Source organism: Terrapene carolina, unplaced genomic scaffold (genome assembly GCF_002925995.2).
Source record: "Terrapene carolina triunguis isolate 2854851 unplaced genomic scaffold, T_m_triunguis-2.0 Scaffold62, whole genome shotgun sequence".
NCBI lineage: Eukaryota > Metazoa > Chordata > Testudines > Emydidae > Terrapene > Terrapene triunguis.
Window position 1 is genome coordinate 36153882 of NW_020664413.1, and position 26781 is coordinate 36180662.

General features: G+C 41.8%; 1 protein-coding gene across 2 annotated transcripts; it reads right to left on the reverse strand.

Annotated features, from left to right (window-relative positions):
- On the reverse strand, positions 1–22724 carry FASTKD1 (FAST kinase domains 1). Of its 2 annotated transcripts, XM_024207727.2 has the most exons (17): positions 22546–22724; positions 21084–21143; positions 19521–19628; positions 18464–18943; positions 17362–17430; positions 16102–16227; positions 13839–14237; positions 12370–12480; positions 10963–11094; positions 8540–9026; positions 7607–7721; positions 6612–6740; positions 4823–4954; positions 4162–4275; positions 3652–3787; positions 2126–2240; positions 1–752 (listed from the first exon to the last, which is right to left on the reverse strand). In XM_024207727.2, the coding sequence occupies exons 4-17, from the start codon at positions 18796–18798 to the stop codon at positions 663–665; spliced, it is 2490 nt and encodes an 829-aa protein (XP_024063495.1). In that variant the 5' UTR covers positions 18799–18943; positions 19521–19628; positions 21084–21143; positions 22546–22724; the 3' UTR covers positions 1–662. The 2 variants fall into 2 exon arrangements, with proteins under 2 accessions (XP_024063495.1, XP_024063569.1); XM_024207801.2 differs by lacking the exon at positions 21084–21143.
- Between the last annotated feature and the right edge of the window lie 4057 nt (positions 22725–26781).

Genomic DNA, 26781 nt, shown 5'->3' on the forward strand with positions numbered 1-26781 from the left:
AGAAATATTCAGGGAGGCCCCAGCCACACTCCCTACACCAAAGGCCCAGGATTCCCCACCCCAGATGAAAATCCTCATTAGCTTCTAAGTTTACTGCCACTTTGATGGACCGGTACCAAATAGCTGCAGTATGGCCAAGAAAGCCTGCTTTAATACGTTTGGTTAGGATTCTTGCATTCCCAATGTTTCTGTGCTGCTAGTGAGATTCTGCATTCACTTCTTGTTATCCATTTTGTCACACACCAAAGAGCATCCCTCATTTCTAAAGGATGTACTGCTATTTCTGCAATAACACTTCCAAATTTTTGTTTGATAAATTCTGTGTGTCCTCCCCAGTCCCTTCTGAGGAGGTGGTAGTGTCATTTTATGGTCAAGCTGCCATAGTCCCAGTTAGTTGCAAGCCTTAACTAGCTATAATTTGGTGATAATGTAAAATTCAAGTTTCTTTATCCCCTTTTTAGACCTTTGCAACCAGCCAAGTCATTGATAAACTCAGGATTACGTCTCCAATCTCTTGATTCCCAGTGCCTAGGCTTATTCAGCCTGGCCTATAAAGAGATTTCAATGGAGAATAAATGTCTTAAGGTTAAAAAATATTTAATGTTACATGATCAAGTTAAATGTTTATATGAAAATATATATTCATGATTGTCTCTTCTATATTACTTTGTTTCAAATATATTCTTTTTCAGATACTCCATCCATGCATCTTTTGATGACAGCTCCATGGAATTCCATTCAAAGTGAGGAATCTGTAAGACAGAGTTTGCACAGTAACTTACTGTTAACATTTCTTCTTGTTACAGTGTCACAATAGATACACATACGCAATACGTGGCACCTTTTATTGAAGCCCTGTGCTCTCCATTTTAAGATATGTAAGGTTAAAGATTGTTATAGGAGATGTGGCCTTTTAATGGGCTATGCTTAATTTTTAATATTAGGAATTTCTTAACGCTAAATGTATTTGCCTGGTAACAGTTACCTTGCTTTCACAGAATAATAATAGTGGAGATGAAGGACCAGATGCTCAGGTGGACTAAGATGGCATAGCTCCATCATCATGTCATTTCCTGTCAGAATTTCAAAATACCTCTAATTAAGGACTAAATCCTCCACTGGTATAAACTGGCAATTCACACCAGCTGAGGATCTGACCCTAAAATTTTAAAAACTGCCTCAGCCAGGAAATGACATGATAAAAATTGTGTAACATATAGTGTCAGAAGAATACCAGAGGGAGAAAATTAAGGGTATTCAAGCTGTCTGAAGAACAAAACTGTTAAGTCACATGGAAGGGATTCTGTTTCAAATTACAGTAGATGAAGAGTTAGAGTGGAACCTGCTTATAGTGAAGCTCTGCTTCTAGGGTATGTCTACGCTGGGTTGAAGGAATAATAAATCTAGATCTCTAATCCTCCACTGGGGAAGCTCCACCACTTGTAGCAACAGTGGAAGCAGTAGCTTAGGCAGGACATGTGTTTTTACCACTATGTCTGGGCTAGACACCACAGTGGTAAGTGTCCATGCCCTGTCTATCCCACAGCTTCCACTGCTGGAGCAGCACTAGTGGAGAATTAGGGGGTCCTAGTGTAGAAAGCTCCCACTTGAACTGAAGTGGAGCAAAATTCTCAAATTGATTCAGTGCATTTCAATGGACTTTCACGCCTTTTAAATGGAGCTTCTCTCCACTTAGAGGTGGTTCCAGTCTGGCATTCCTTTTAGAATGCGGCAATCTACCAAGGAGTACTGCATTCCAAAGAGTAGCACGTCCCTCACTTCCTCTGTTTGAGCAGCAGAGGCAAAGCAGCCACTATGCTATAGTGGAGGAAAGGTATACAAGATCATTTGACTTGTTTTGCTGCAGCTGTTCCTAGTGAACAGGAACTAGACGACACACTTTCCATAGCTATTTCCTCCTGGTAGGGAAAAATACTGTCTTTCCCCAACAACATTACAGAGCCTGGAGAATGCCCTGCAAATACAGGAGATCATTCTTCCACATATGCCCTTTCCTGTTAAAGAGAAACTGTATAAAGTTTTTGAAGGGGAGAGCGTAGAGGATTCCATTGTACATACCAGTCCAAATATAAGGTATTGATATAACAGATTGTGTGCACCATACCTGAACCACCTGGTACCCCAAAATTTCCAGGTGTCTTTTTTTCATTGCAATTTTTCCTTTGAGGTGACATGAATTTTTGCAAAAAGCTTTAGAATCCAGAAACTCCACAGCAATTCTGCTAACAAACAAAATAGTTACTTTCAAATATTAGTAGGATGTCTATTAATGATCCCCCATTCAATTATAATAGTTGTAGTCAGACTACCATTAGATTAACCTGAAAACTAAGGTTTAAAAATTTAAAGAAAATTAAACTCATTCTTTAAGTCAAGACTCAATTTTCTTCATATTTATCTAGACAAATATGAACTCTAGATGGTTCCCAAAAGCTTTTCCCTTTTACACCTCTGGTAGCTGCAAAACAGAAAAACAGCCAAACCAATGTTTTCAAGGTAGACACTTTTGTTGCATCTCCCTACATAATTTTTGTGCATCTAACTACTGATTTGCACAAGCAAATACCTGATTTGCACACACAGAATAAAAAAAATATCCCTGAAAGGCAGTTGTCAGCACAAACACTGCTAAAGACAAAGTTCAGAGAGGAAGCCTTAAATATAGGCATGAAGGACTTAAAAAAGCAGCCAACTTGAAACCAGTCTGCCTTTAGAAAGGCAGCCAATGCAGCACAGGTGTAATATCAACTGCTCAAACTCAGGAGCAAATGTGTTGCTGCATTTAGAATAAAATACTACTGATGGAAAAGCCCTTCTAGCTTATCAGCTTTACCATTATCAAACCACGTAGATGTAGAACATGCCAGGTGTGTTCACCCAATGGGAGCACATGCACATTTTTTGGAAGCAACTTCTAATTAGAGTGTGTTGTTGCCATTGAAAAGTCAGTGTTTATTAACAGTTATCACGTGCCTGTATCTGAACAAAACCAGTAGAAGGCAAAGGTTTAGCATCTCAGATACTGCTGTGGTACCTGATGGTAAAGGCTGACTTTTTAGAGCCAACCACTGTACACTTTAAAACTGTATACCTTTTTTGTCCTTTACATCTGAGAATCCTAAAGCTCATCTACAATCCTTAACCCTCCAAAGCCTGGCGCTGTCCTCTGAGTGAGCTGTATCTGCATTTTACAGGGGGGGATGCTAAGGCACAGAGGGTAAGGCCCTCATCCTTTTAGGTTCTCCACACCTGCAACTTCACTAGGTTCAACAGCAGTTGCAGGAGGTCTGCAAAGCAACAGGTTTTGAGAAGTCAGGGCTGTATTGCTAAAATTCTGCATCACAGCCATTCAGCGCACCTACAAATGACCAAAGAGGCTTTGATTTCCTACTTTCCAAATAAGAGGGTTTAAAAAAAAAAAAAGAGTTGAGGCCATACTGATATTAGGCGTTCACAAGGAACAGCTGTCCCTCCTGCCTTGCACTCAATACCACTCCTAGTCACAGGAGGTGTGATGTGTATATTAAAAAGCGAAGCCACAGCCAGCATGAAGGGTAAGAAAAAGCCGGAATATACAAACTTGGTTTATCTACTTAGCAAAATCTAATGTATAGAAAACCATGTACTAACCTCTGTGCTCCCGGTGGAAGCCCCTTCTTCCCCAGGAGCCGGATGTCTGGTCCCCACTGCACTAAGTCAGCCAAAACTATACTCTGATCCATATAGGGAAGAGGCTTTTTGTTTTTATCCAGAATGCATTCAAAATCTAAGAAAATGCAATAACCCAGTACACTAATCAATATAGGAGGAAAATGGCTCTGATTTAATATCTAGAACATTTATTTTAAGAAAAACTAAGTTACCATTATCACTGGAGTTATCAAATATTATTTGTATTATATAGGGCAAAGTGAGTTGTGGGGCTTTTTTTTCAGACCCACTTTGTATCCAGTTTCCAAAATAGCAACATTCTGTTTGATGGCTTATTATACTTACACATTTGGGGCACAATCCTCAGATGCTCCAAAGATATATAGCAATGGAGTTAGGGAGAAGACTAAGACTATAATAACCCCTACAGGAATTAACTGTGGACTTGTGGATCCAAGGCTATTTCCACCAACCTGGTTAACCACCCACCTATTCCATAGTAGTAAGGCGTGAGAACAGATACTTTTGCATACTGGCTTCCTCCCAAGATCTCCCCCAGCATTCTATGAATCTGCTGTTGCGCTGTATTTGTGCTGCCATTGCCTACAAAAACAAAATGGACAAATTAGTGCACCAACATACAGGCCTGCAGTCTTGAAATAAAAATAATGTCACAGTAAACAGAAAACTGCAATTGTTACACTAGATATCTGAAAACAGACAAAACTGGGATTAAAGCATTTCTGTCGAACACTAATGTTGTTGTTTTACTTTTGTAAGCTAACCTTTCACAACCTACATATAGCTCCACCACCTTTGAGAAGAAGAGTGGCAGCCAGGTGCATCAAAGGCACATACCACAACAAGATAAGGGGGAGGGCAAATTTTGCCCAAGGACTCTGGAGTAAACCCTTACTTTTTACAGGTACTGCCACAGGATATTTTCACATCAATGCAGGACAGACAGGACATCCGTTTTTAAGGTTTCATCTGACTTCTTTTTATGCTAAGTATTACATTCAGTTATCAGCTTTTATAGAATGCTAATAAATAACCCCATTAAAATGCTAGAAGAAATGTAGCACCTACCGAACTGTTGGTCCTCCATAACTAAGAACAATAATGGCATCGCCTCTCCTAAAATACTGACCTTTATGCTGCATCTGCTGACAATAGCGCTCATGAAACCAAGGGATCTGAAACTCAGGGCATTCCAGACACACAGCTCTGTTCAATTCCATCAGGCGTAACCGGACCTTCCAATTCAAGGTATCTGATAGGGCTGAATTTAAAAAGTCAGCTAGAACACAGGAAGTCTGGAGGGGCACTCAAAATGGCTACTTAATTAATGGAGAAATAGCCTTTTAGCTAGCAGTGCACATTAATGCACTTAACTTCAGAAATCTCTCAACTGGAATTTTTTCCTTCTCTTTTTATTCAACAATAAGGAATTAGAAAAATGCAGCCATTCAAAACATCTCTTCTGAATTTCCTACCCATCAGCTCTTAACTAAATGGCAGGGGGCCAGCCCAGCAGCCTAGTTGTAGCAAAATGTGTCTGGGGGAACGGAATCAAAGTTTGGAACTAGTGCTCATCCCTTTGGTTACAGAGGGAGGAAGTCTGGGGGGAGTCTTCTGTTGTGGACAAAACCGCCACACAACTTCCTGAGCTATGCATGTGACAGTATTCTTGTAAGATTCCTGCAGTAATATAATTTATTTCAAAACAGATACTGAGTATGGGAAATGAATAACCACTCTGAAAATGTTATTTCAGCGCTAATATGAGGACAAGCTAACTGCAAACAAATCCTAAACAAAATCCTTGATGATGCTTAGATTCCAACTATGTCTTTTAAAACCAGTACACTGATGTCACTACTTCTTCCCACCAAGCATTCCAACCATCACCTGAATCAAGTTGTATTTGTGAACGTGTCTTCCAGGAAGACTCAATTATTTAAAAGTATTTCTATATCTATAGTAGTATACTTATCTACCACACCATTTTGTGCCACACCCTATATAATTAAATTAGTTAAATCAGACAAAAGTAAGCAAAATAATTTAATTTCCAAAGTTTATAACTGGTTACAGACTAGATGTAGACTAAAAGGCAAAGAACTTTTTGAAGAACAAAGTTTATAAAATTCAGTGTTTCCTTACATAAACACAGACACTTTAACTAGGTGTTGTGAAACAACAATCATTCTTTGCAGGATCAGGGCCTAACTTTAGACAAGACACAACAAGTGTGTGTAGCAAACCAACAGAGACGGTAGGGGAAGGAGCACAAAGGTAAAAATAGAAATTTATAACTACATAGACTAACTATGGTACAATTTAGCAGGTTGATTAAAATATAAAACATCTCCCCAAACCATTGCATTCTTAGTAGTATCAAACTCACTCTGATACATGGCAGAGCCGGTTTGCTGGTTGGCAGATTTGCCAGCTGGTTGAGCAGATGGGATGAAGACTTCAATTTCAAGTATATTTTCATTTTAAGAGAAAATATTTGAAAAGACACTCCTCCTTTACTGACTTGCCAAGATAGGAGTTCAGGAGTCCATGTTTTCCCTACCTCAACCAACAACATCATGACATAAAAGAGCAGAAAACAGCACTTCCTGTCCTGCTCAAGTGCCTATGTAATAAGATTTTGCAGAAACTTAGGATTTAGTATCTAAAAAGCTTGATCCTGAGAGGTGCTAAACGCCCTTGCACAGGACGAGCTCAGCATGTCTCAAGGCGGGCCTTAAGTAAAAGGAGGAAGAGACTGTGGTTACTAGAGTTTCAATGTAACAGTATTTGTCATTTTTAAATCTACACATGTACTTGATTACTGATTTGGGATCGTTTGCAATGTAAAAGATATTTCATAAAGCTTTACAGTCTTTATAAAAAGCATAATAAAAAACTGAGGGATAAATACCTACTTTCAAGCTGGGCATCCAGTTTGGCTAGGAAATCAACATTAAATATTGCGTTGATCAGGGCTGGAGGAAAATACTCAGCAACAGCCAAGGAATAACCAAGCAGCACCAGGCGGTGAGGCTCAAAACAACCTTTAAAAGCCAAACATATATTTATATGGATGTATTACATACATTTGTTAAAAAGTCTAATGAAAATTGTCTAATGAGCTCTATTCTTCCTTCCATTAACATGCCTGACTCCCATTACTATCAACTGGAGTTAAATACACACACACATGGACTTGCACACGCCCATTGCTTTGCCAATTTTCCCAATGAGGGCTGTAAAACTCTAACACAGTACATTTCAGTTTATGTTGTAAAATATATTGTTCCTTGTAGCGAGGCTTATCACACCAGCCAAGTGGAACTGTGCCTCTCCTACTCCACAAAAACTTGGCCTAATTATGGCATATTCTCTGCAGGAAGAAACTGACTAGTCTTAGAAGAGACAATAAATAGCAAGGTACTATATTACATGGCAATCTTTCATACAACTCTCAAACTATACTATCAGCCAAGAAATCGGTCTTTGTTCATCTTTTCCTGACTCATCATCTTCTGGTAATCGACCACAAGATCTACCTCTCCCCCAAATAATTAAGAGCCTGATTCCAATCCCTTTAGGAGAGGCCACATTAATTATTTTGAAAGGATTTTCCATTTACCCACATGACAATCAGCTAGTTTAAATTCTCACTTTCTTTGTACAACAATTCAAGATATATTCTTAGTCCCATAGCAACAGCGATTTCTGAAGGGTGAAATAAGGCTGTGAACTCCCATGGAAACACACAATGAATTCTGCAGAACATTACTTAGAAAAAGAAAAGAAAATTAATCCGTATGTTTCAATAGCCATCCAATTCCCATTTTTCTCAAGTGTACCTAAATTTGTGCCCTGGAAAAACAGTAACTGACACAATTCAGAGTCTACATTACCTAGCATCACTTACCTAAGTGAGAGCTAAAATGTTGGATGCAAGTCTCAAAGAACTCTTCACTTTGAGGAGGATCATAATTCAGAATAGTGAAGGGGAGGAGAATAGCATACATTCCAGAAGGATGGATCTGGATAAGAAATTTTAAAATAACCATTTCAAGAGTGAAAAAGAATCAATTTCAATACAGTCTGATGTTGCATTGTAACGGAGAGGTTTGTAACTAATTCAGAAGCAGAAGACCTAGAGTACATGGACTACTTTTAAATTCCAATGATTTCCTTTGCTCCTCAGATTTTACAGCATACAAATATTTTAAAATATACCAAACTGATGAATAATATTTTGAAGTATTAAAATCAAAGTCTCTGCATCAGAGCAAAAGTAGGAGCAGATATTTATAGCAATATAAACATTATTCTCTTCTTTCCAAAATCAAAGACATGCCCAACTTCATTGTCTAAAATCTTGTAGTTTCATCTTAGTACCACAAAACTAGTAAATACAATAGGTTTAAAACTGTCAGTCTCTCCTCAGAAGATACTGTATTGACAACTCAGTTGAAAAGAAGACTAACTCATCTGTCCTCTTAGAAAGGATGATACCTGTTTCAGGAAAATTTTCATTCAAAACTTCCTCTATTTCACCCCTGAAGTAGAGTAAATCTCTAGAACTGCCAATTAACACTGAAATCAGTGGTCCCCTGTATCTTTAATCCCATTCCCACCATTATGTTAATCTGATGCTTTCTAGACATTACTTCCAACTGCTTTGTAAATTATTGTAAATCATTGTAAGAGGAGAAAGAACACTCACTGCACTGTAATAAAAATATTATAGGAAAAAGGCAGCACATGTGATCATACCATCAGGAGCCAAACTTCTAAAAGTGAACATATATCATCTGACATACTAAAATTATAGTAACACCTGAAGTATCATCAATACCTTGTTTATATGTTGAACTGCCACAGAAGCTATTCTATCAAGTAATGGAGTACAGTGGTAGTTTGTTTTGAGGAGAAAAGATGAAAATTCTAGTACATTCATCCATGTAATTTGGTCCATCAAGCGCTGACAAGTATTCAGTGTTTCTTCAACAAGTATTTCTTCAAACCATTCTCCAGATATATATCTAAGTTCTACCAGCAACAGATCCAAGTCACTGGCTTTTTGAAGCCTCTGATATCCGCAGTTACTTAATTTTTGCAGAAGCTTTGCACTTGGTCCAGAAGTGCTTTGCTGATGTGACTGACCATGACGAACCCATCTGACAAGAGCTGTAGCAAAGCTACTCAAATCACTTAAGATGCACTGAGACAAAACTGCATCAACTCTGTTAATCACTACTTCATCCACTTGAGAAGAAGGAAGCATGGACAGAACACGAGTTAGCATAGAAATGTCACGGGGTACAACATTAACTTGTAAGTAGCTGGAAGAAAGGGGAAAGAAACAAAACCATCAGTACTGACTAATATAATTTATGGATAAAAATAGCAAATAAATTATGTAAATATAAATTATATTTGAAAAACAAGCATTAACCACATTAGCCATCTACATTTCATAAGTTTGCAATAACAACAACAATGTGGTAAAAGTTCAAAGCATTGACTACTACTGTCTTATTCATCGTGAGACCAACATTTTCCTGCCACTTTACTCAATAATAATATGTGTCACCAAACTACCACTATAGAATCACCTGAACCAGAGCAGGTGAAAACAGAGGCATGAAAGCCTAAGGAGCAGAGAACAGGAAGCACTATTTAAATACAAGCAGATTACGAAAAGTGAACAGAAAAGAAGCTCTCAAACTGATCAATGGGAGGTCACTAGCGCCATCTCCCTGGTGTGGAAATAGTGGAAGCCATATTGCAGAGGATCTAAGAGGAAGCTGAGGCAATGGGACTAAGCTACATGCTGAAGGAAGGAGAGAGGTAGAGTGTTAATCGGAGAAAATGAAGTCATCAGATAAATTTTATTTTCTTGGAATGTGAAATTGAAACCATCCTATAAGAAATTCAGATAAGCTGGGGTGCCTCAGTTTTTAGGGTTGCTCTTTCTATCTTGATACTAGTAGAAGAATTCTGTCCAAACAGCTGCATAGACCAAGAGGGCGGAAGGCTTTATAGAGAAGCTCCTAGCCATATTACGTAAGAGAAATATCTCAGACTTGCCACTCAGATGTAAAACTGTCAGGCTCAAATAGTCTTGCCTGAGATGCAAGGGCAGCCCCTTAGAGAGGAGATCCTGCCTACTTGAAGAGACAGAGAAGACACATTTGCAACAGCTATACTACGTCTGAGTACCACAGCCTTCTTTATCAGTCTGGGATGACGACGACCAGGATAGTCCCTTCTCCTCTATCTTCTGAATCACTCTTCCTAGTAGTGGAAGAGGGAGGAAGGCACAGAGAAGCTAATTCAGTCCATGAGGCTCTAAGGGGTGCTGATGAAACTTAGACGTCCCTTCTAAGGGCAGATTTTATCTTCCTGCCTGCTGGGTCCTCTGGGGAAAAAAAGCCCCTTGTCAGGAATTAACACATCCTTTGCCAGGGATACCTCATCTGTATCAACATTGCAGGAGAAGAAAGAGAGAGCTTTTGGATTGTGAGATTCTGCAGGCATTCAGGGTTTGCCAAATGAACCTTTCCCCAGCCTTCCCAAGAGGCACCTTGGGCAGTGTGTTAGGGACTCAGAGACACCCTCATCCTCAACAAGCCATTCAGACTGAGCTCCTTCCCCCACAGAAGGGCCATTGTGGGAGAGCTCCTCTTCTGTGGCTCCTAAAAGGGTCTCCTCGTCAATGGAGCAATAGTCCCCCAACATGAACTATTAAGAGTCATTAAACCCCCTTAGCTTTGTTTGGGTTAACTATGGCACAGCAACTTGGCCAAGCGCATGAGGTTCCCCAGTTAAAGAAGAATACACTCATTTGTGTTCCTTTCTTTTTCATTTGGGCTGACACCTGAGTCCCTACTTCTCACAAATGGATTATTTTTAGGCATTTCTCCAGGCAGAAATGCCCTTTTCATCATCTCTTCCTACAAACACTAATAAAATCAAAGTAGCAGCTGTTAATGATCTTGCTGGAATGCCCCCTATTCTAGTGTTCCAGTGTAAGAAGACTCCTTGCCCATTCTTATATTTTATGGAGAGCATATTTATTACATAGATCACTACTATGTCTAGAGTCTAGACCACATTCACTTCCCATCCTAAAGTTCATGTGCTTTTTTAGACTTGAATTGTTACAACAGTTTATTTTTTAGTAAAACATTAAGATCTAACAAGTTGTACACAATTGTGAAGTAACAATTGTTTAGTGTAATAATCAACAGTTATATTTACAAAAAGAATACGCACCCAACTAGCAATCTTCTTAATTTGGTGTAAAGCTCTGCATTATGGCAATGCAGCAGCACCAAGGCTTTCGTTATTTTTGCCAACTCTACTGGGTTGTACTTATCCAAGTACTTATGTAGAAGAGAAGCAATTCTGAAACCAATGCGAAAAATAAGAATAAATTCCTTCATTATAATTTGGTGGAAAAACATCACAGAGGCACTTCTTACATCATGAACAAGACATCATTTAGACAACACCTAAGATCCTACGATTTGTTCCGCATGGGTGGACTGCAGCATCCACATGAAGCCCAACTGACTTCAATGAAGCTCTGTACAGATGCAGCAGTCCATCTGCGCATAATGAATTGTAGAATCGGAGCCTTAGGGAGTGGCCACTGATGGGTGTTAGTCCTGTATTATCTCTATAATGGAAGGACTGTGGTGAGCAGACCTCTGGCTTTGCTCTAAGGTTCCTCTCCATTGTTTAATCTGATGAAGATTTGTTTAGGCTAATGGGTTTCAACAATCACTATGAAGTAATAAGACAGCCTCCTACTGCTCTAACAAGGAAAATATGTGCTGACCTTTTACTTGGTTTGCCTTCAGTTAAATTTAGAGAATAAGAATCAGTGGACCAGATACTTGAATGGCGTAAATTGGAATAGCTCCATCAACTTCAGTGAAACTATACCAGTTTACACTAAGAGAGGATCTGGCTTGGTCAGATACATGAACTAATAATTCAAAATAGAGTCTAATAAACTGGAGAAGAAATTCAGCAGAATACCAGATCAGCTAGTCAAATGTGCAGGATCAGCGTGTTTGTTACAGAACACTTAACAAAACATCAGAATATACCAAAATATTCCTCCTGTTCTGGGTTTCTTAACCCAGATAGACAGGGCTGGGTTCAGACACAGCCTTTTCTCAGGCACTCTCCTCTTCACTATTCCTGGAACAGCTGCTGTTACAGATCCTCCCTGCAGCACCTATGAGCCTGAGTTCCTATCAGCTCCTTTTTTGCACCAGACAGGGCAGGGCCTCTGCAGCTTGTCATATATATGTATTCTGAATTGTGTGTCTGTATTGTACAACAGATCAGAGAGCCTGAGAGTTCACTCATATTCATAAACTAGCTAAGGATGTTAAAGTCAATTTGGTGAGACCACATGTATTTCTAAGAAAAATCCTGAACCAACTGAATCACTTTGGATCCAGCTGTGACAACATAATTAAGAAACACAGGCATAGCATATATACATTGCACATGTATCCTGGCTTTATCAGCTTTCAATTCCAACCCTCCTCAAATTTGAGCACAATTCTGCCTCATATGTGAGGATGCCTGAGTATTTTTCTGTAGGAAGTGGAAATTGCTTACAAAGAGAATTCAATAGAATGTATTATTATTAGAAAAAATTACTTTTGAATCAGATGTGAATTTCTACATTCCATTTCTTCCATTGTTTCCACTACTACTAACGCTTGGCGACAGTTAAATTCTTCTGCCATTAGTAGTGCAGTTGCTATTAACCTAAAAAGGAAGAGAAAAGATGCATTTTGCAAGTTTCCAACAATTCTCCTGTGTAATAGAGGAGAATACAGTAATCACATTTGTCTGAAGGAGGGGAAAGAGATTTGTACTGTGGGAACTATAGTAGAAAATAATGGAAACAAACTCCTCCAAAATAAAGACCATCACTTTTTTATTTCCTCCCTCAGCACAGTTGGGTAGAAAAAGCATAAACAACTGGGTAAAAGATGAAAGAGTACATGGTAGGCACATGATTTGGAATGATGCTAGAAGCTAGCAAATGGTCTACTTCTGTAAGAAGAATAACTTGAAAAGGAGGCTAAGAGTGAGTCACTGTTAACCGCTATACTCTTTATAAGGGGATCTAGCACTGACAAATTGGTGTTAGAGGACACAAGAGTGTTACGTTATTCAAAATCAGTCTGCCAATGAAAATCCAAAGTTAATTTTTTTGCACAATCAGGTCAAATAGAGAACTCTGGATTTTTAATCCAGTGGTGTTGCATCAGTTTATGTTGGCATCAGTTTGGCCCAGAAACTCTCTACCGTGGACCAACAAGTCTGCACGAGCACAACTAACCACTGCCATTTGGGGGGCAGGTGCTGTGAGGGGGCACAACCCCATACACCCAAATCTCAACTTTCATTTGAAGTCTAGCTTATGATAGCAAAGAAAAGTTTGAAAACATGACCAAATGTAACCAATGTTTGCCTGAGTTTGCAGACTGCTTGAAACGATGGCTCGCAGAGGCCTCCCACTACCACCACCCTGGCATGGGATTGTGTGTAGCATGAGAAGAGCAGACAGAACCAGTCCCCGTGCCCAATTACAACCCAGCAGCTGGGATAAGTACTGGAAGATCTCCTGCTGCAACCCCTGCTTCTCCAGGACAGAAGGGGGGAGAAGGGACTCCAGGCTGCTGCTATTCTTGTGTAAAGAGAAGAGGCACATTTTGCTGTCCCGATTTCTTAGGGGCTTGCCACTTCCACTCCAACTGGAGGGCAGGACCACAGCCTTAGTAATGAAGCTATGGGGGTGGGGCAATGTAGCAGTGTTGCCCTTCCACCTTCCAGACAACAGCTTTTGGGATAAATTGTTACAATATTGTATCACAACGTAACAACAAATTTGCAGTCTAAATTATGCCAATTAGAAAAAAATTGCTTCTCTGCTCATGTGTGCATGGATAACACAGAGTAGCAGGCCACACGATCCATTTTAATAGCATACTAAGCATGGGGAAAACTCAAGATTTGCATGACTTTAAATACTTGAAGTCTTAGATACTAGTTTGTGTGAGGGAGCACCTGCGTACACACACTAGGCATAAATAAGATGTAAATAGGGCTAAACTTACCGTTCTCTTACCTCTGGTCCTGCCATAGGCCCTAGAGCAGCAAATAAACTTGTGAAACTCACAGGATTGATACAATCATAAATAGTTTCAGTCAGCTTCTGTTTAATGACTAATTGGAATTCAGTGTTGTTAAACTGTAGACACCGGTATAGTCCAAGGATAAGATGGATGTTCTCTAGATCAAGCTGACTGTGATTCTTAAGGAAAACCTTATTGCATTTTTCCAGCAATGGACGGTAAGTTAGTCCGACATTTCGAAGAAACTGCACCATCCTTCTGGCCTGGTTGAAATGGATGAAATCCACTGTTTCCAACAGAAGTTCAGCCTTTTGTATTAATCGTTCTCGAAAACTCTGTGAGATAACACCAGATATACTGAGCATCAAAACCGACAGGACCCTAAAAACATTCAAGAGATTTTACACTTACACACTGAGCTTTAAAAAACCTAACAACATTTTTAGAAATAACTAACAAAATCAGAAAAGGGACAAGGAAAAGGCTTTACAGAGGATGTTGCAGAAGTTCTCTCTTTCAAGAACTATTTAAAATCCAACATGAAAAGTAGGGCTTGGTGAAAAAATATTTTCTCCATTATAGCAAAATGATAAAAAATTCTGTTTCTGCTGGGATTCATAAAAAAGTTGGGATTTTTCTGCTATAAGGAAACAGAGCGTTTGCAGACGTAAACTGCTTGGGATGAACCTGTGTCATGTCTGATAAAAAAAAACGGGGCAAAAACTTGGGCCCAAAAAAAAAAAAAAAAAAATCAATTCTCAAGAGGGAGTTGAAAACTAAGAAAGAGAGGTGGGCTTCCTCTGCTTCTCCATATCCTAGGTGGACCTTTGGTGAACCCGACCACCCTCGAGGTCAGTAAGTCCAGAAGACAAAAGCTGTCCAACATAAGGGATGTTTTGAAGATTAGTTACTTAAATTTTGGAAAGTACTCTGAAGAAGAAAAATGCGAAACAAATAGAGAGCATCGTTATTACTATTCTCAGAAGCCGTTAGCGTTCGATTTAGCTTCAACTCCTTACTAGAAAAACTACCAGTCTCATGGCAGGAGACATCCCCTGCTGTTCACTTGAGTCTAAAACAGGGATGGACAATAATTTTCGCAGGGGAGCAACTCCACTAACTTCGTAAGTCGTCACGGCCCGCACATTTCTACTATATTGATGGAAGGGGTGTGGGGTCTGGGAGGGAGTTTGGATGCAGGAGGGAGCTCTGGGCTGGTGCAGAGTGTTGGGGTGCAGGAGAGGGTGAGGGTCTCGGGGAGGGAGTTTGGTGCAGGAGGGGGCTCCGGGCTGTGGCAGAGTATTGCGGTGCAGAAGGGGGTGCAGAGTCTGGGAGGGATTCTGGGTGTGGGGGGTTCTGACCTGGGGTAGGGGGTTGGAGTGCAGGTGGGGGTGCGAGGTGCAGGCTCTGGTCGGGAGGCGCTTACCACAGGTGGCTCCCGGCCGGGTGGCACAGCAGGGCTCAGGGAGGCTGCCTGTATGCCATGGCCCACGCCACTCCCGAAAGTGGCTGCAGCTGGCTGATGCTGGCACCTCTCTGCGCGCCCCTTGGGGGAGAAAGGGGACAGCAGGTCTCCGTGCACTGCCCGCACCCACAAGCACCGCCCCTGCAGCTCCCATGGCCAGTTTCCAGCCAATGGGAGCTGTGAGGACGGTGCTGGAGGTGAGGGCAGCGCGTGGAGCCGCCTCCTCCCCCTCTCCCCCGCTTGGAGCACGCAGAGATGTGCCAGCAGCAGCTGGTTCCGGGAGCGGCATGGGGCCACGGCAGGCAGGCAGCCTGCCTGAGCGCCCTGCTGCGCCGTGGGACTTTTAGCGGCCTGGACTCGGAGACCATGAGGAGGCCGGACAGAAATGTTAGACGGGCCGAATTCGGCCCGCGGGCCGGATTTTGCCCCTGCCCTCCCCAGTCTAAAACCTCAGAAAAGACAAGTTAAGACTCAGAGTTAGGGTACAGTAATATCTCCTTTTTCATTGGCACAGTAGAAAACTACTCTTTTAAGAAGGATCAAGTAAATTCTTGAACAAGTTTTGCACATGTTCTCCCCAAAGAGACTCAGAAGATGACTTATCTAAATTTCCCCCAGAATGGATTCATCCATGAAAACTGACCCTATGCCATTGTACAATTATTTGCCTCCTCCAAAATTTGAAGAGTTGATAAAAAGTCAACGTCTTGAATAAGCAAGGCATAATAATTCTATACATATTGAATCTAATATTATTCAGCTTCCCTGGACCAGAATTACCTTATGTCCTGTATAGAATCCAAGTTCATGTTCACAATATCTGCTATTTTGCCAATTAGAGGGCTAGAGTATATCTGTTGTTCATATAGACACACTGCAAACTTAGACAGAGTTGGCAGACTAAACCTGTTCATACATCAAACAAAAGAAAACTGAACAGTAAACATTTATTTTTCTTTCCATAAAAGCATGGAGGTAAAACATCTAATACAATAATTAAATTAGCAAGTAGACAGAAGTTTAAAATTAAGAAACAACCTCCCTGCTCCTCCCTCCCCTCAAAAATCAGACCCATATAAAATGCTTTCCTGAGAGGTCATCCCCTAGTAACATTCATGCCTCAATCAAAATAAAATAGAAGTCCATAAAGAGAAAGTTCTGAACAGCTTAAAAACCTATGAATTTTCGTATCAAAATATGATAAGAAGAAGCATGTGTACACAGTCTGGTAAAGTACAGAAGGAGTTCCTAGGTTTAGTAAGGCCACCGCAATGGAGTGGTTAAGATTATTTTATCATGCAGTAAAGTGCTGCCATGTTGGATAAATGTTGCTGAAGTGAATCTGAAAGTCAATTGGTGTGAGTATTAGTATGCAATACAGGCTTTTCACTAGCCTGTCTGTGTGTCTTAGCTAGTAGGCTAGGACAGGCTATTCTGTCCTGTTGGTGACAACAGAAGAGAGTGATGCCAGCCCCTGCATTCAACCAGGAACTAAGGAACAAAAAATGCAATCTCAAAATAAACACAAATGCAAAGAAGGAAAAATACTAGGGTTCTATACTAAAAGTCTTTTCTAAAATTAAGATGGGGAAGAGGAGAGGGGCATATCTGCCATTAAAGAGCAGGACAACAAGCATAACCCTGCTTTATCTATCAATATAAAACTGTATGTATGCCAACTTTGAATTTCCTTTGTCAGTGGTGTATGTGTTCACACATCTAAATATAATCTTAAATCTGCACTCATTTTTCTAGATACAACAGCATCTATTGTTTAGTATCTGAGCACCTCCATTGGCCATCTGCAATTCAAAACTCCATCAATATTCAAAGCTTGATTATGTTAAAAAAACAAAACCAGTTCTAAAAAAGGAGACATTCCAAAAAGATAGTTGAGGTTTAAAATAATGATATAAAAATACTTAGATAATGTCTAAAACTCTAGTAAGCACCCTGTGAAAGAACTTTTATAAACATTAACTCAAGCTGAATATGCTTGTAATTTACATCTCTCTGGAGGTAGAATAGTATAATACTTGCCTTTCTAATCTTCTCCATGCTTCCATGACCAGCTCTTCTACCAGAGAATCATGGGCCTCAACAGTGAACCTTCATAATGATTAAAGACAAGACAAACCAGGCAGAGCTGCGTAACTCTTTTAACATTTGCTTTAAAAGAGCTACACAGACTCTAGTAAGAGAGTTATATCCAGTAATAATTTGCATGTCTATGGCACCTTCCATCCAAAGGTCTAACAGCACATTACAAATGTTAATCGATTAAGCATCGTAACACCCCTGTGATGTAGATAAGTATTCCCGTTTTACACATGGGGAAACTGAGACACAGAGACATTAAGTGACTTGTCCAAAGTCTCACAGTCAGTATGGCAAAGCTAGGACAGGATAGAACCCAGATCTCTTTACTTCCAGCCTTGTGATTAAAGCACAAGGCTGGAAGGATATATTTAGATAAAAGAAATTAAATAAAAGAAGCTTAGCCTAATACATTTCAAAATAATACAAAAATATTCAGGTTTGTTCATTTTTAAAACATACATATGTTGCTCACTGGAAAAATCAAATGAGCAGTTATCTCCATTAAGGTTACCAAATGTAAAAGTATAGTTCAAGGGACACCATCAACTTGAAAAAAACAAACAAACAAAAAAAAACACATTTGTGACTGAGAATTTTGTACCTAGTAGTGCTACATCTATGATTACTAAAATGAGAGAAGATGGCAAAAATGTGGTTTTCCCTAACTGAAGACAAATTGAGGGAGGCTCGGCTACATTGTCCAGTGGAGATCCAAGAGTTATATTGGCAGGATGGCCCTTGCAATGATTGTGGATGGAAGACAATCAAAGGGGATGCCAAAGACTCGTTACATGGACTGAATATTAACGGACCTTAAAGAGACCAATTTGCATGGCAGCCAGGAGTACAGTCATGAGTTTTGGAAGAAGGCTATAAAAGTCACTGACTCTGAATAGGGAAGAAGCAAGAAAGAAGAAGAAAAGTTGACAAAAAAGTTAACTTCTAAGCCAATATTATTTAATTGAACAATAAAATGTTTAAGATTATATTTACAGGGCTCATTTAAAATTGGTTATATGGGATTTTATATTATATTGCTTACCTCAATACATTGTACAGCGTATCCACCAAGAGATCATTATCCATAAATTCTATCTTGTTTTCAGCTAAAATGCGAAGAGTAAGAAACTGGGAATGGTTTTTTACAAAATCGATATTCCTCAACAGATCGGACTTGTCCCTTTGAAATTTCCACAGTCGACTAATTGCACTTCCAACGTGTTTTTCAGATAGTCTGGCTTTGTTCTTTCCAACAAGATCAAAGACCTGATCTTCAGTTGTGCAGCTATTTAACTGGCTCAGCAACGTGTCACTACTCAGAGTTCGAAACTGGCAACGTCTCAGTGCAAATGCATAAATATGCCTCACGCAAAGCATTTTTGTCACCTCCACAAGCTACTTTTAAGATGTCCAGAAAAATGTTTTCCTCCTTCACTTTTCATAATAATAAAAGCCACTATTAGCAAGAAGATGACGCATTTTGAGACACACACACTTGTTTTTCTTGCATCTTTTATAGACCCTGTGGGAAGAGGTATAAATGAATTCTAATGTATCCGTAATAGTACTGATTTAAGACAGTTAGGTAAGTTAATAATTAGCAGCTAAAAATTAAAACTACATCCTTTTAAACTTTTGGAGTTAATTTCTCTTCAGAATACACCAGGACTTACACTAAGGCCCAAATTCTTCCTGTGAATGCCCCCCTCCCCTGCCCCCGCCCATGCAGGACATTAAAATATTCAGTTAAATTTAAAACAATAAAATACACTTGATATATTTTCAGATTTAGAGATAAGAACAATTCAAACTTACATTTTTGAAGGCAAAACTATGAAAGCACAAAACAAATACAATAGCTCAGAGCATTGTGACCAAACCAATTAGTTGCTTAAGAGTTATAGCCAGATCAGTATAGCTTCAGAATAGCTGGTCCTTGAAAGCTCTAATAATTCTACAGGCTATATATCTGTGGGGATGCACACCATCTAGCAGTCATGGAATGCCAATTAGTCAGAGCACCGGCTTCTTCCTCACTGAAAAACTCCAACATGTACACTCCTGAAGAAATAGTGCTGGAAACCAAGAATAGGATTTACCTTGTTCCCATCAACAGACTTCAGTGCTCTTCAGGTGCAGGTGTGACTTCACCAGCATAGCACATACTGGACATCACACCAAACCCAAGCCAGCAATACACAGCAGCCCTAAAAAAGAAAGAAAACTCATACATTATTTTGAACATTTCATACATAGTACTGAACTTAGTCCAGGGGTGAGTGGGAGTAGTTGCAATTTTCATTTTTGTAGTTCACCTTTAACTAAAAAAAATAAAATAAAATAAAATAAATAAAAAAAATAAAGCCCAAATAACCCTCCAAAAGCCATTACATGCTTTTCCCAGTGTTGCACACATTCATGCTGACATCACTGATGCTGGTGCACACACAAGGAAACAAAGAAAATTAAGCTGTCATGATTTATGTTCCATTTAAACACAAGGTAAAGTATTCTGTACAAAATGAAAGTGAACAAAAACAAACAAACAAAAACAGAAGGGATAGGAATTTCCCTGCTATCAAGTTGTAGACTATTTTAAGTATTTTTTTATAACCCCAATTTCCTTTCTACTCCAGTTTTATAAAATACTTTTATCTCTTCTATCCATTCTGCCCTGTACTGATCGCTATAAAGCATTTTGATCTACCTCTGTATTATAAAAAGAGTTCTGTGATACTTTTTATGGACAAGGTTATATAAAAATAAACTCCAGTGTAGTTGAATTCTTCCTTCTAGAAGCAAGGCAACACACTTGCTCATTTCCTTGAGATGCAAGCCTTTTTACACTTGTTATGACCTCTTAACATAGGACTTTTTATTACTGGTACTGAAATAAGCTAAAATGCAGACCAATACTGGATAAAGAGACATTGTAAACTGGAAATCTAGTAATTTTCAACAAATAAGTTAAAAACATTCTAAGTACTACACTGGTCCCCACATCCTTTGCCAATTTTTGTGATTTTACAATCACATTTTCCCATTTTTCAAAAAATGTTTTTCTCTCCCTTGTTTCTCTCTGTGTGTGTGGGGAGGGGGGACACAAAATCAGACAATCAAAAGGGGAAACTGATTCACTCTTCAGGAGAGACAGGTTTTCAGCAGAAAACATGAGTGAGTTTACAAAGAGCTGTTAACTACATAAAGTAAACAAACTAAAGAAACAGAAAATTATTATTTTTCTTTCATTCTGAGAGAATGAGAGCACAGATCAAAATTAGGACAACCCCATTATTTTGCTGGCCAACTAACACTGGAGCAGATATTTTCCTAGCCTAATTTTACAACACAATTAAGAAAGCATCACACAAACACTTTTAAAAGGGACATTATCAGGTTAAAAATATTTTTTAAAACATTTCCTTATCTGTGTTACTAGTAATACGTAACTGTAAACTAAGTATTTCCCTCAGTTCAGATGATAAGAAAATTACTTAGTTTCAGTAAAAAGCAACAGAGGGTCCTGTGGCACCTTTAAGATTAACAGAAGTCTTCTGTTAGTCTTAAAGGTGCCACAGGACCCTCTGTTGCTTTTTACAGATTCAGACTAACACGGTTACCCCTCTGATACAGTTTCAGTAATAACTCCCACACTTCCTCACCTTTCATAGGATCAGGGTAGAGGTGAGCACAGGCTCTGCGACATGTGCCAACAAGCTATGCTGCAAGACAGTGAGAAGGAAAGTAGGTCACTAGCCCCATGGAAGAGAGTTAAAGGAGATGATGACCTTCTGTGGAGATGTTTTGTGTACCACAGGATTTCCCCGTGGCACTCGGAACATCCATGCCCCCAGCTCCTCTGCAGGCCCACAAATTCCTCCATCCCAAGGACTAGGGCTTGGGACCTCTGCCTGGTGGAGCTGCACAGTTTCCAATAAACTTTTTCCCTCCTGTAGGCTTTTAACTAAAGCAGATGATTTATCCCAAAGCTCTTAAAAATCCTATAAGACAACATTAATTCCAGTTGTTACTCTTTACACAGAGAAGTGAAAGAAAATGAGTACAGAGTAAAATGTATTTTGCCATAAGCTTTAAAAATATACTGGTCAAAACAAACACACAAAAACCTATTCAAAGAACAGGCTTATTACATAGTTTTCTATGTATTGTACAAAAGATTTACTGAAAGGACAAGAAACTCCTTTAAACTACCCCCAAACAGATTAAACTAACATATTAAGCACTTCAAGTTGGCTCATAAACCAATGAGAACCACAAAGTTCTCAGTTAAGGATGAACTTTATATGTCCTTCAATAACTACATACTAATAATGCACAGTGAGAAAACCATTTTTAGCAGCGCATTATTGTTTTGAGATCGGAGACATACAATAGGGTGGATTTCACCCATTGCCTAATTGTCTTACTTTTATTGAGTTGCGTCACAGCCAAGGCAGCATCAAGGTTGGTAAAATATGATCTAACTTTTTTTCCTTCTGTTTGCTAACTTCATGCAGTTCGTTGCCATGTGCAATTCAATACGTTGGCTAGTATTCATACAGCACTTCTAAGATGTAAAGGTCCCATCTGGCCTTAAGAGCTATGAATCTATGTATAGGACTATATGCCAAGTACTATAGGGAGAACAGTAATTAGCCCTATATTTGGGTGGCCTAACATTTCCCATTTTATAAATACTGTATATTTTTATATAATTTTAAAGCACTTCAACCTCTGCATGGTTTGCAACAGGATTTTAAAATCTGAAAGGGGGATACTCCGAAGGTCAGGGAGAGGTCCCTTTTGTCCCCATGAAAACACATCCCGATTTAGCTGTTATACATCTTCGAAACCTGGCATGAGAGTATGATGGCCTTCTCCCTGCCATGCTGATACTCGTGGGGGCAGACGGGTGCCCATGAGACGCCTGCGGTGCCCATGTGGGTGCTATCACCCCCCTCCCGCCAAGGAGGGGAGTTTACTCTGGTGCCCGCCTGAAATGTCGGCCGACGCTTCAGTACCCCCAGTTACCAGCTTCCACCCGGGGCCTGAGGGACACAGCCGCCTGGCCAGCGCACAGCTGGAGGGAGGCGCAAAACCACGCGGCTGCTACCAGCCACTCACCGCGGCGCTCCCGGGCTCTTCGGATCCGCATGGCACAAGATCATCGCCTCAGCCCCCAGGTTTTCGCCTGTAGGGGGCTCACTCAGTGGGCCCCGTCTGGCAACCGCACCCCGCTCTGCAGTCCTACTGCCAAGGTGCGATGGGAACACACCGATCTGCCACCCCAGCCGCCCAGGGAACCTCGGGGCCCGCCTCGAACAGCGCAGACTACACTTCCCAGCATGCAATGCTCCAAACAGGGGCCGCACAGAGCAACTGGGAGCATTGCATGCTGGGATCGGTAGTCTCTCCTCCTGGAAATAGGCAGATTATTAACTGAGATAGACTCTGCGTCTACTGAGTGCATTGCATGCTGGGAGAGTTGTAGTTCCCATGGTCTGCTCCTCTTTGCTGGGGAAGAAAGTGGCTGCAATCCATTCAGTTTTATGCAAGTTACGTGCAGACTTCCTTGTTAGGCTCCTGACAAACTACCAGCACTCTGGCTTCTTCAGCTGGTCAAACCCTGACCTCTCCACAGCTGTGTGATAAATTGCCAATCCTGTAGTACTCCTTCTACTTACTGGGCAAACTTTGGGCAAGTTGTATCTTCAGCTGAGCAGAGTTTGGATGCCCTATGACCCACCTCAGTGAAAGTCAGAGAACACAGAAGAAATAGACTTTCCAATAAAAAATGATCATGCCTTTTTCGTTTTTCTTTCCCCAAAATACTTTTCTATTCACCATTTATCTTTGGACTTTGAGTTTATCCTAACAGAGCAAAATGTGGCTGCAGTATGTTTAATTTGTACATATGTTGCAATCATGATGTACTAAGTCATTATATCTGTTGTTTTATATATATATATATATATATACACACACACACACACAAGGGCGTGTGCATGAATTTAAATTTCACTGCTTTTGGAGGAGCACATTCTGTGCCTCCCGCCGCAGCCCTGGGGCCAGAGGAGCTGTCAGCTCCTGCTGTGGCCCCAGGATGGGAGGAGCTCACTCTTCCTGCCACAGCCCTGGGGCCAGAGGAGTTCTGTACCCCTGCTGATTATTGGGGGGCCTGTGCCCCCCCCTTGTGCATGCCCCTGCAGATACATTAAAATGACATTATTTAGGTTGCAAAGACAAGCACTAAAAAGTTAGGAAATAATTAAGATTGCCGGAGCAACCTGAATTCAGGCCCCTTATGAATATGCATTATAATACAGCCTTTAATATATTATCATATCATTTTTTCTACCTCTCTCCCCCATTCAGTGCACAGGAAGCATGGTGCTCACTTCATCAGGAGTGAGCTATTCAATATTTTGTTCTATCCTCATTGCTCAATGTGTGGTCCCAGGCCTAATTTACTACATACTATTTAAACCCTGCTTGGAAGTGAGAATTATTAGTTTCCACATGAACTTTTCAATTATGCTTATCACTCTAGTATCTGAGTGCTTCACAAATCTAATTTGAGACACTCAGGAGCTGATTTTTCAGAATACTTAGTATTATTATAGTTTGGTGTGTATTGTTATGGGTCAGGTCTGGCCACACTGCCTTCTATTAAATACAAAGATGCCATTTTAATCAGTGCCTGAAGCAATAGCAGTAGCACCCAATTTTTCCTCCTAACTGTGATAGCCCATAGGGCCCCGAACTTTGACTAGCCACTCTGGTTAAAAGGGTAAAAATGTTATATAAAGCACTTTATAAGTTCAAAGGCCAGCTCCCACTGACTCCAGTTGCAGCTGTGAGTGCTCTGCTCTTCTACAAATCAAGTCTGAGGGTATCAAATTGGGAACCTAGAAAAGGAGGAACATGAGTGACTTCCTATGAAAAGTTTGGTTTAAGTGATTTGTCCAGCATCACCTATGGCTCTGTGGCACAGGCAGGGATAGAATCCAGTTAAAGGCAGCATTCAACTGCCTTAATCATGAGACAGTCCTTTCTCCTCCTGCAATCTTCTGCCTTAGGCCTAGCCCATCATAGATGGCTGCACATCCAGCTGGTCTACCTCCCTCCAAACCATGCCTAGAGACACAGGTGCCGACTCCATGGGTGCTCCGGGGCTGGAGCACCCACCGGGAAAAATTGGTGGGTGCAGAGCACCCACTTGCAGCTCCCCAACCCTCCCGCCCCAGCTAGCCTCTGCCTCTGCTCCAGCTCCACCTCCTCCCCTCAGGCCGCCTCGTCCTGCTTCTCCCCCCTCCCAGCTGTTTCATGCAGCAACCTGGGAGTAGGAGGAACGCAGCACGCTTGGGGAAGAGGCGGGGCCAGGGCGGGGATTTGGGGAAGGATCCAATAGGGGCAGGGAGGGGCTGGGGGGCACGAGCACCCACCGGCGCCAACAAAAGTTGGCACCTGTGCCCAGAGAACATCTATACTGCTTGTACTTCATACCATCCACTTCCTCACCCTTGTGTCCTGCCCTAACACCAAGTGGACCTGCTGCCACCTGAGGAGGGCAAGGACCTCCTTGCGCTAGCCTGTATTCCACTCTGGTTTCAAAGCCTGCTGGGGATATTAGTTGACAGCTCCTCCGGGCGCGTACCTCATGCAGTTCACAAACTCCCGCAACACTTGTCCCTTTTGTGAAGAGGTAGACCCTGGCACACCTCTGTGTAGAGTGCATCAGGTTGCAACCTCTCTTCCGGCTCCCCCCAGAATGTCTTACTGAGGTTCTGGCTGCACTTTTCTCTGCACCTCCTGATCTACACACATCCCATCTGCAGTTGCACTAAGTTGCAAAACCTTCTTGGCAACCACCTCCTGGTGCTGGCCAAGACGGCCATCCACCACTCCAGGAAGAGGAAGCTGGACTGGGGGGTATACTGCAACTGTGAGGCTTATTTCCAGTCCCTTGCCTGCTTACATCTCTGGCTAGAGTTCCGCTGAATGGCATCCACTGACTCCTTGGAGCAGTGGGTGCTGCTGTCTGGCATTCTCTGCTTGGTTTCCCCCTCTGGATCTCTCATTCTTAACCTCTGACCTCACACCCACTACTGTTTTTTTCATTTGTTGTCCCAAGAACTCAATTGTAGCCTAGGCTTTGTGGGGCTTTCCACTTAGCTGAGGGGACAGGCCTAGACCCACCTGCTCCAGACGGGTACAAATAGTACACAATCCTGCTCCAGATCCAGAGTAGGTCAATCCTGTGCACTGAATGAGGAAGAAGTCCTGTAGAAAAAATAGTATGTGTGCACGTAATTATTCCTTATTTTGTGCCCATCACGTAGTATCTGAGTGCCATCAGCCCTTTCTCTAGTTTAGATACTGGAGGCCCATGGTTCCTGCTGGAGGCTACCCACACGTTCTTGTGAACAATATTCAGATATTGTACAGACATGCTAATTTTTTAACTGACAGAAGGCCCAGTCAGGCCCATATTTTATAATACAATATATCCATACAGACTGGCATGAGGAGGGATACTGAAGTGTGTGCGTATGCCCCTCTCCTTGCTTAGGGCATAGATGCTCTGGCATGGGCCAGGGCCCTTCTCTTTGCTGGGGGTACAAGGGCTCTGGCAGAGGGTGGAGGCTGTGCCCCCTCCTTGTTCAGAGGCTCTGGCAAGTGGGGAGCGCTGCCCACTTGGGACATAGGGGCTCTAGCAGAGTGGGGGGCTGAGGCGCTCTCCTTGCTGAAGAAACTGGGGCTCTGGCAGCTGGGGGGGGGGGGGGCGTCCTCTGCACAGAGGGGCCAGTGGGGGGGGGGGGGGCGGCGGCCCCCCCCCCCGGGGGGGGGGCGCGGGGGGCTGGGGGCGCTGTGTCCCTCGGGGACCGGGGGGTGGGGGGGGGGGGAGTTAGGCCCTCTCCTTGTTCTGGCCGCAGGGCGCTGGCAGACGGGACTGTGCCTGCACAGGTCAGTAGGGTTGCCAATCCTCCAGGACTGTCCTGCAGTCTCCAGGATTTAAAGATGAATCTTTACGTAAAGACTACGTCATGTGATGAAACCTCCAACCAAGCCTGGCAACCCTAGGCACTGGCAGAGAAGAGCCGGCTCGGGGCACGCGAGCTCTGGCGCGGGGGGAGGTCTGAGGCCCGCGGCTAGCTCGGGGCTCAAGTCTGCGCTCACGCACAGGCAGGCGGCCCAGCCGAGTGGAGTGGATGAGGGGGCGGAGCCGCTCAGACGGCGGAAGGAGGCGGGGAGCGGCCCCCCTAACCACTGTGGGCTCCGAGCGGCCGATTTGGCCGCCTCAGCACAACCGGGTCGGGGTTTACCGCGACCGTTGCACCCACCCCGCCGGTGCCCCGT

Bases quoted from the DNA above. Each gene is read 5' to 3' on its own strand.
- FASTKD1 (XM_024207801.2), bottom strand. From the start codon at position 18,798: ATGCTTTGCGTGAGGCATATTTATGCATTTGCACTGAGACGTTGCCAG. The intron at 17,431-18,463 runs GTAAGCAATATA...ATCATTATGAAG, and splicing joins ACGCTGTACAATGTATTGAG to GTTCACTGTTGAGGCCCATG. The intron at 14,238-16,101 runs GTAATTCTGGTC...GAATGTTTTTAG, and splicing joins GATTCTATACAGGACATAAG to GGTCCTGTCGGTTTTGATGC.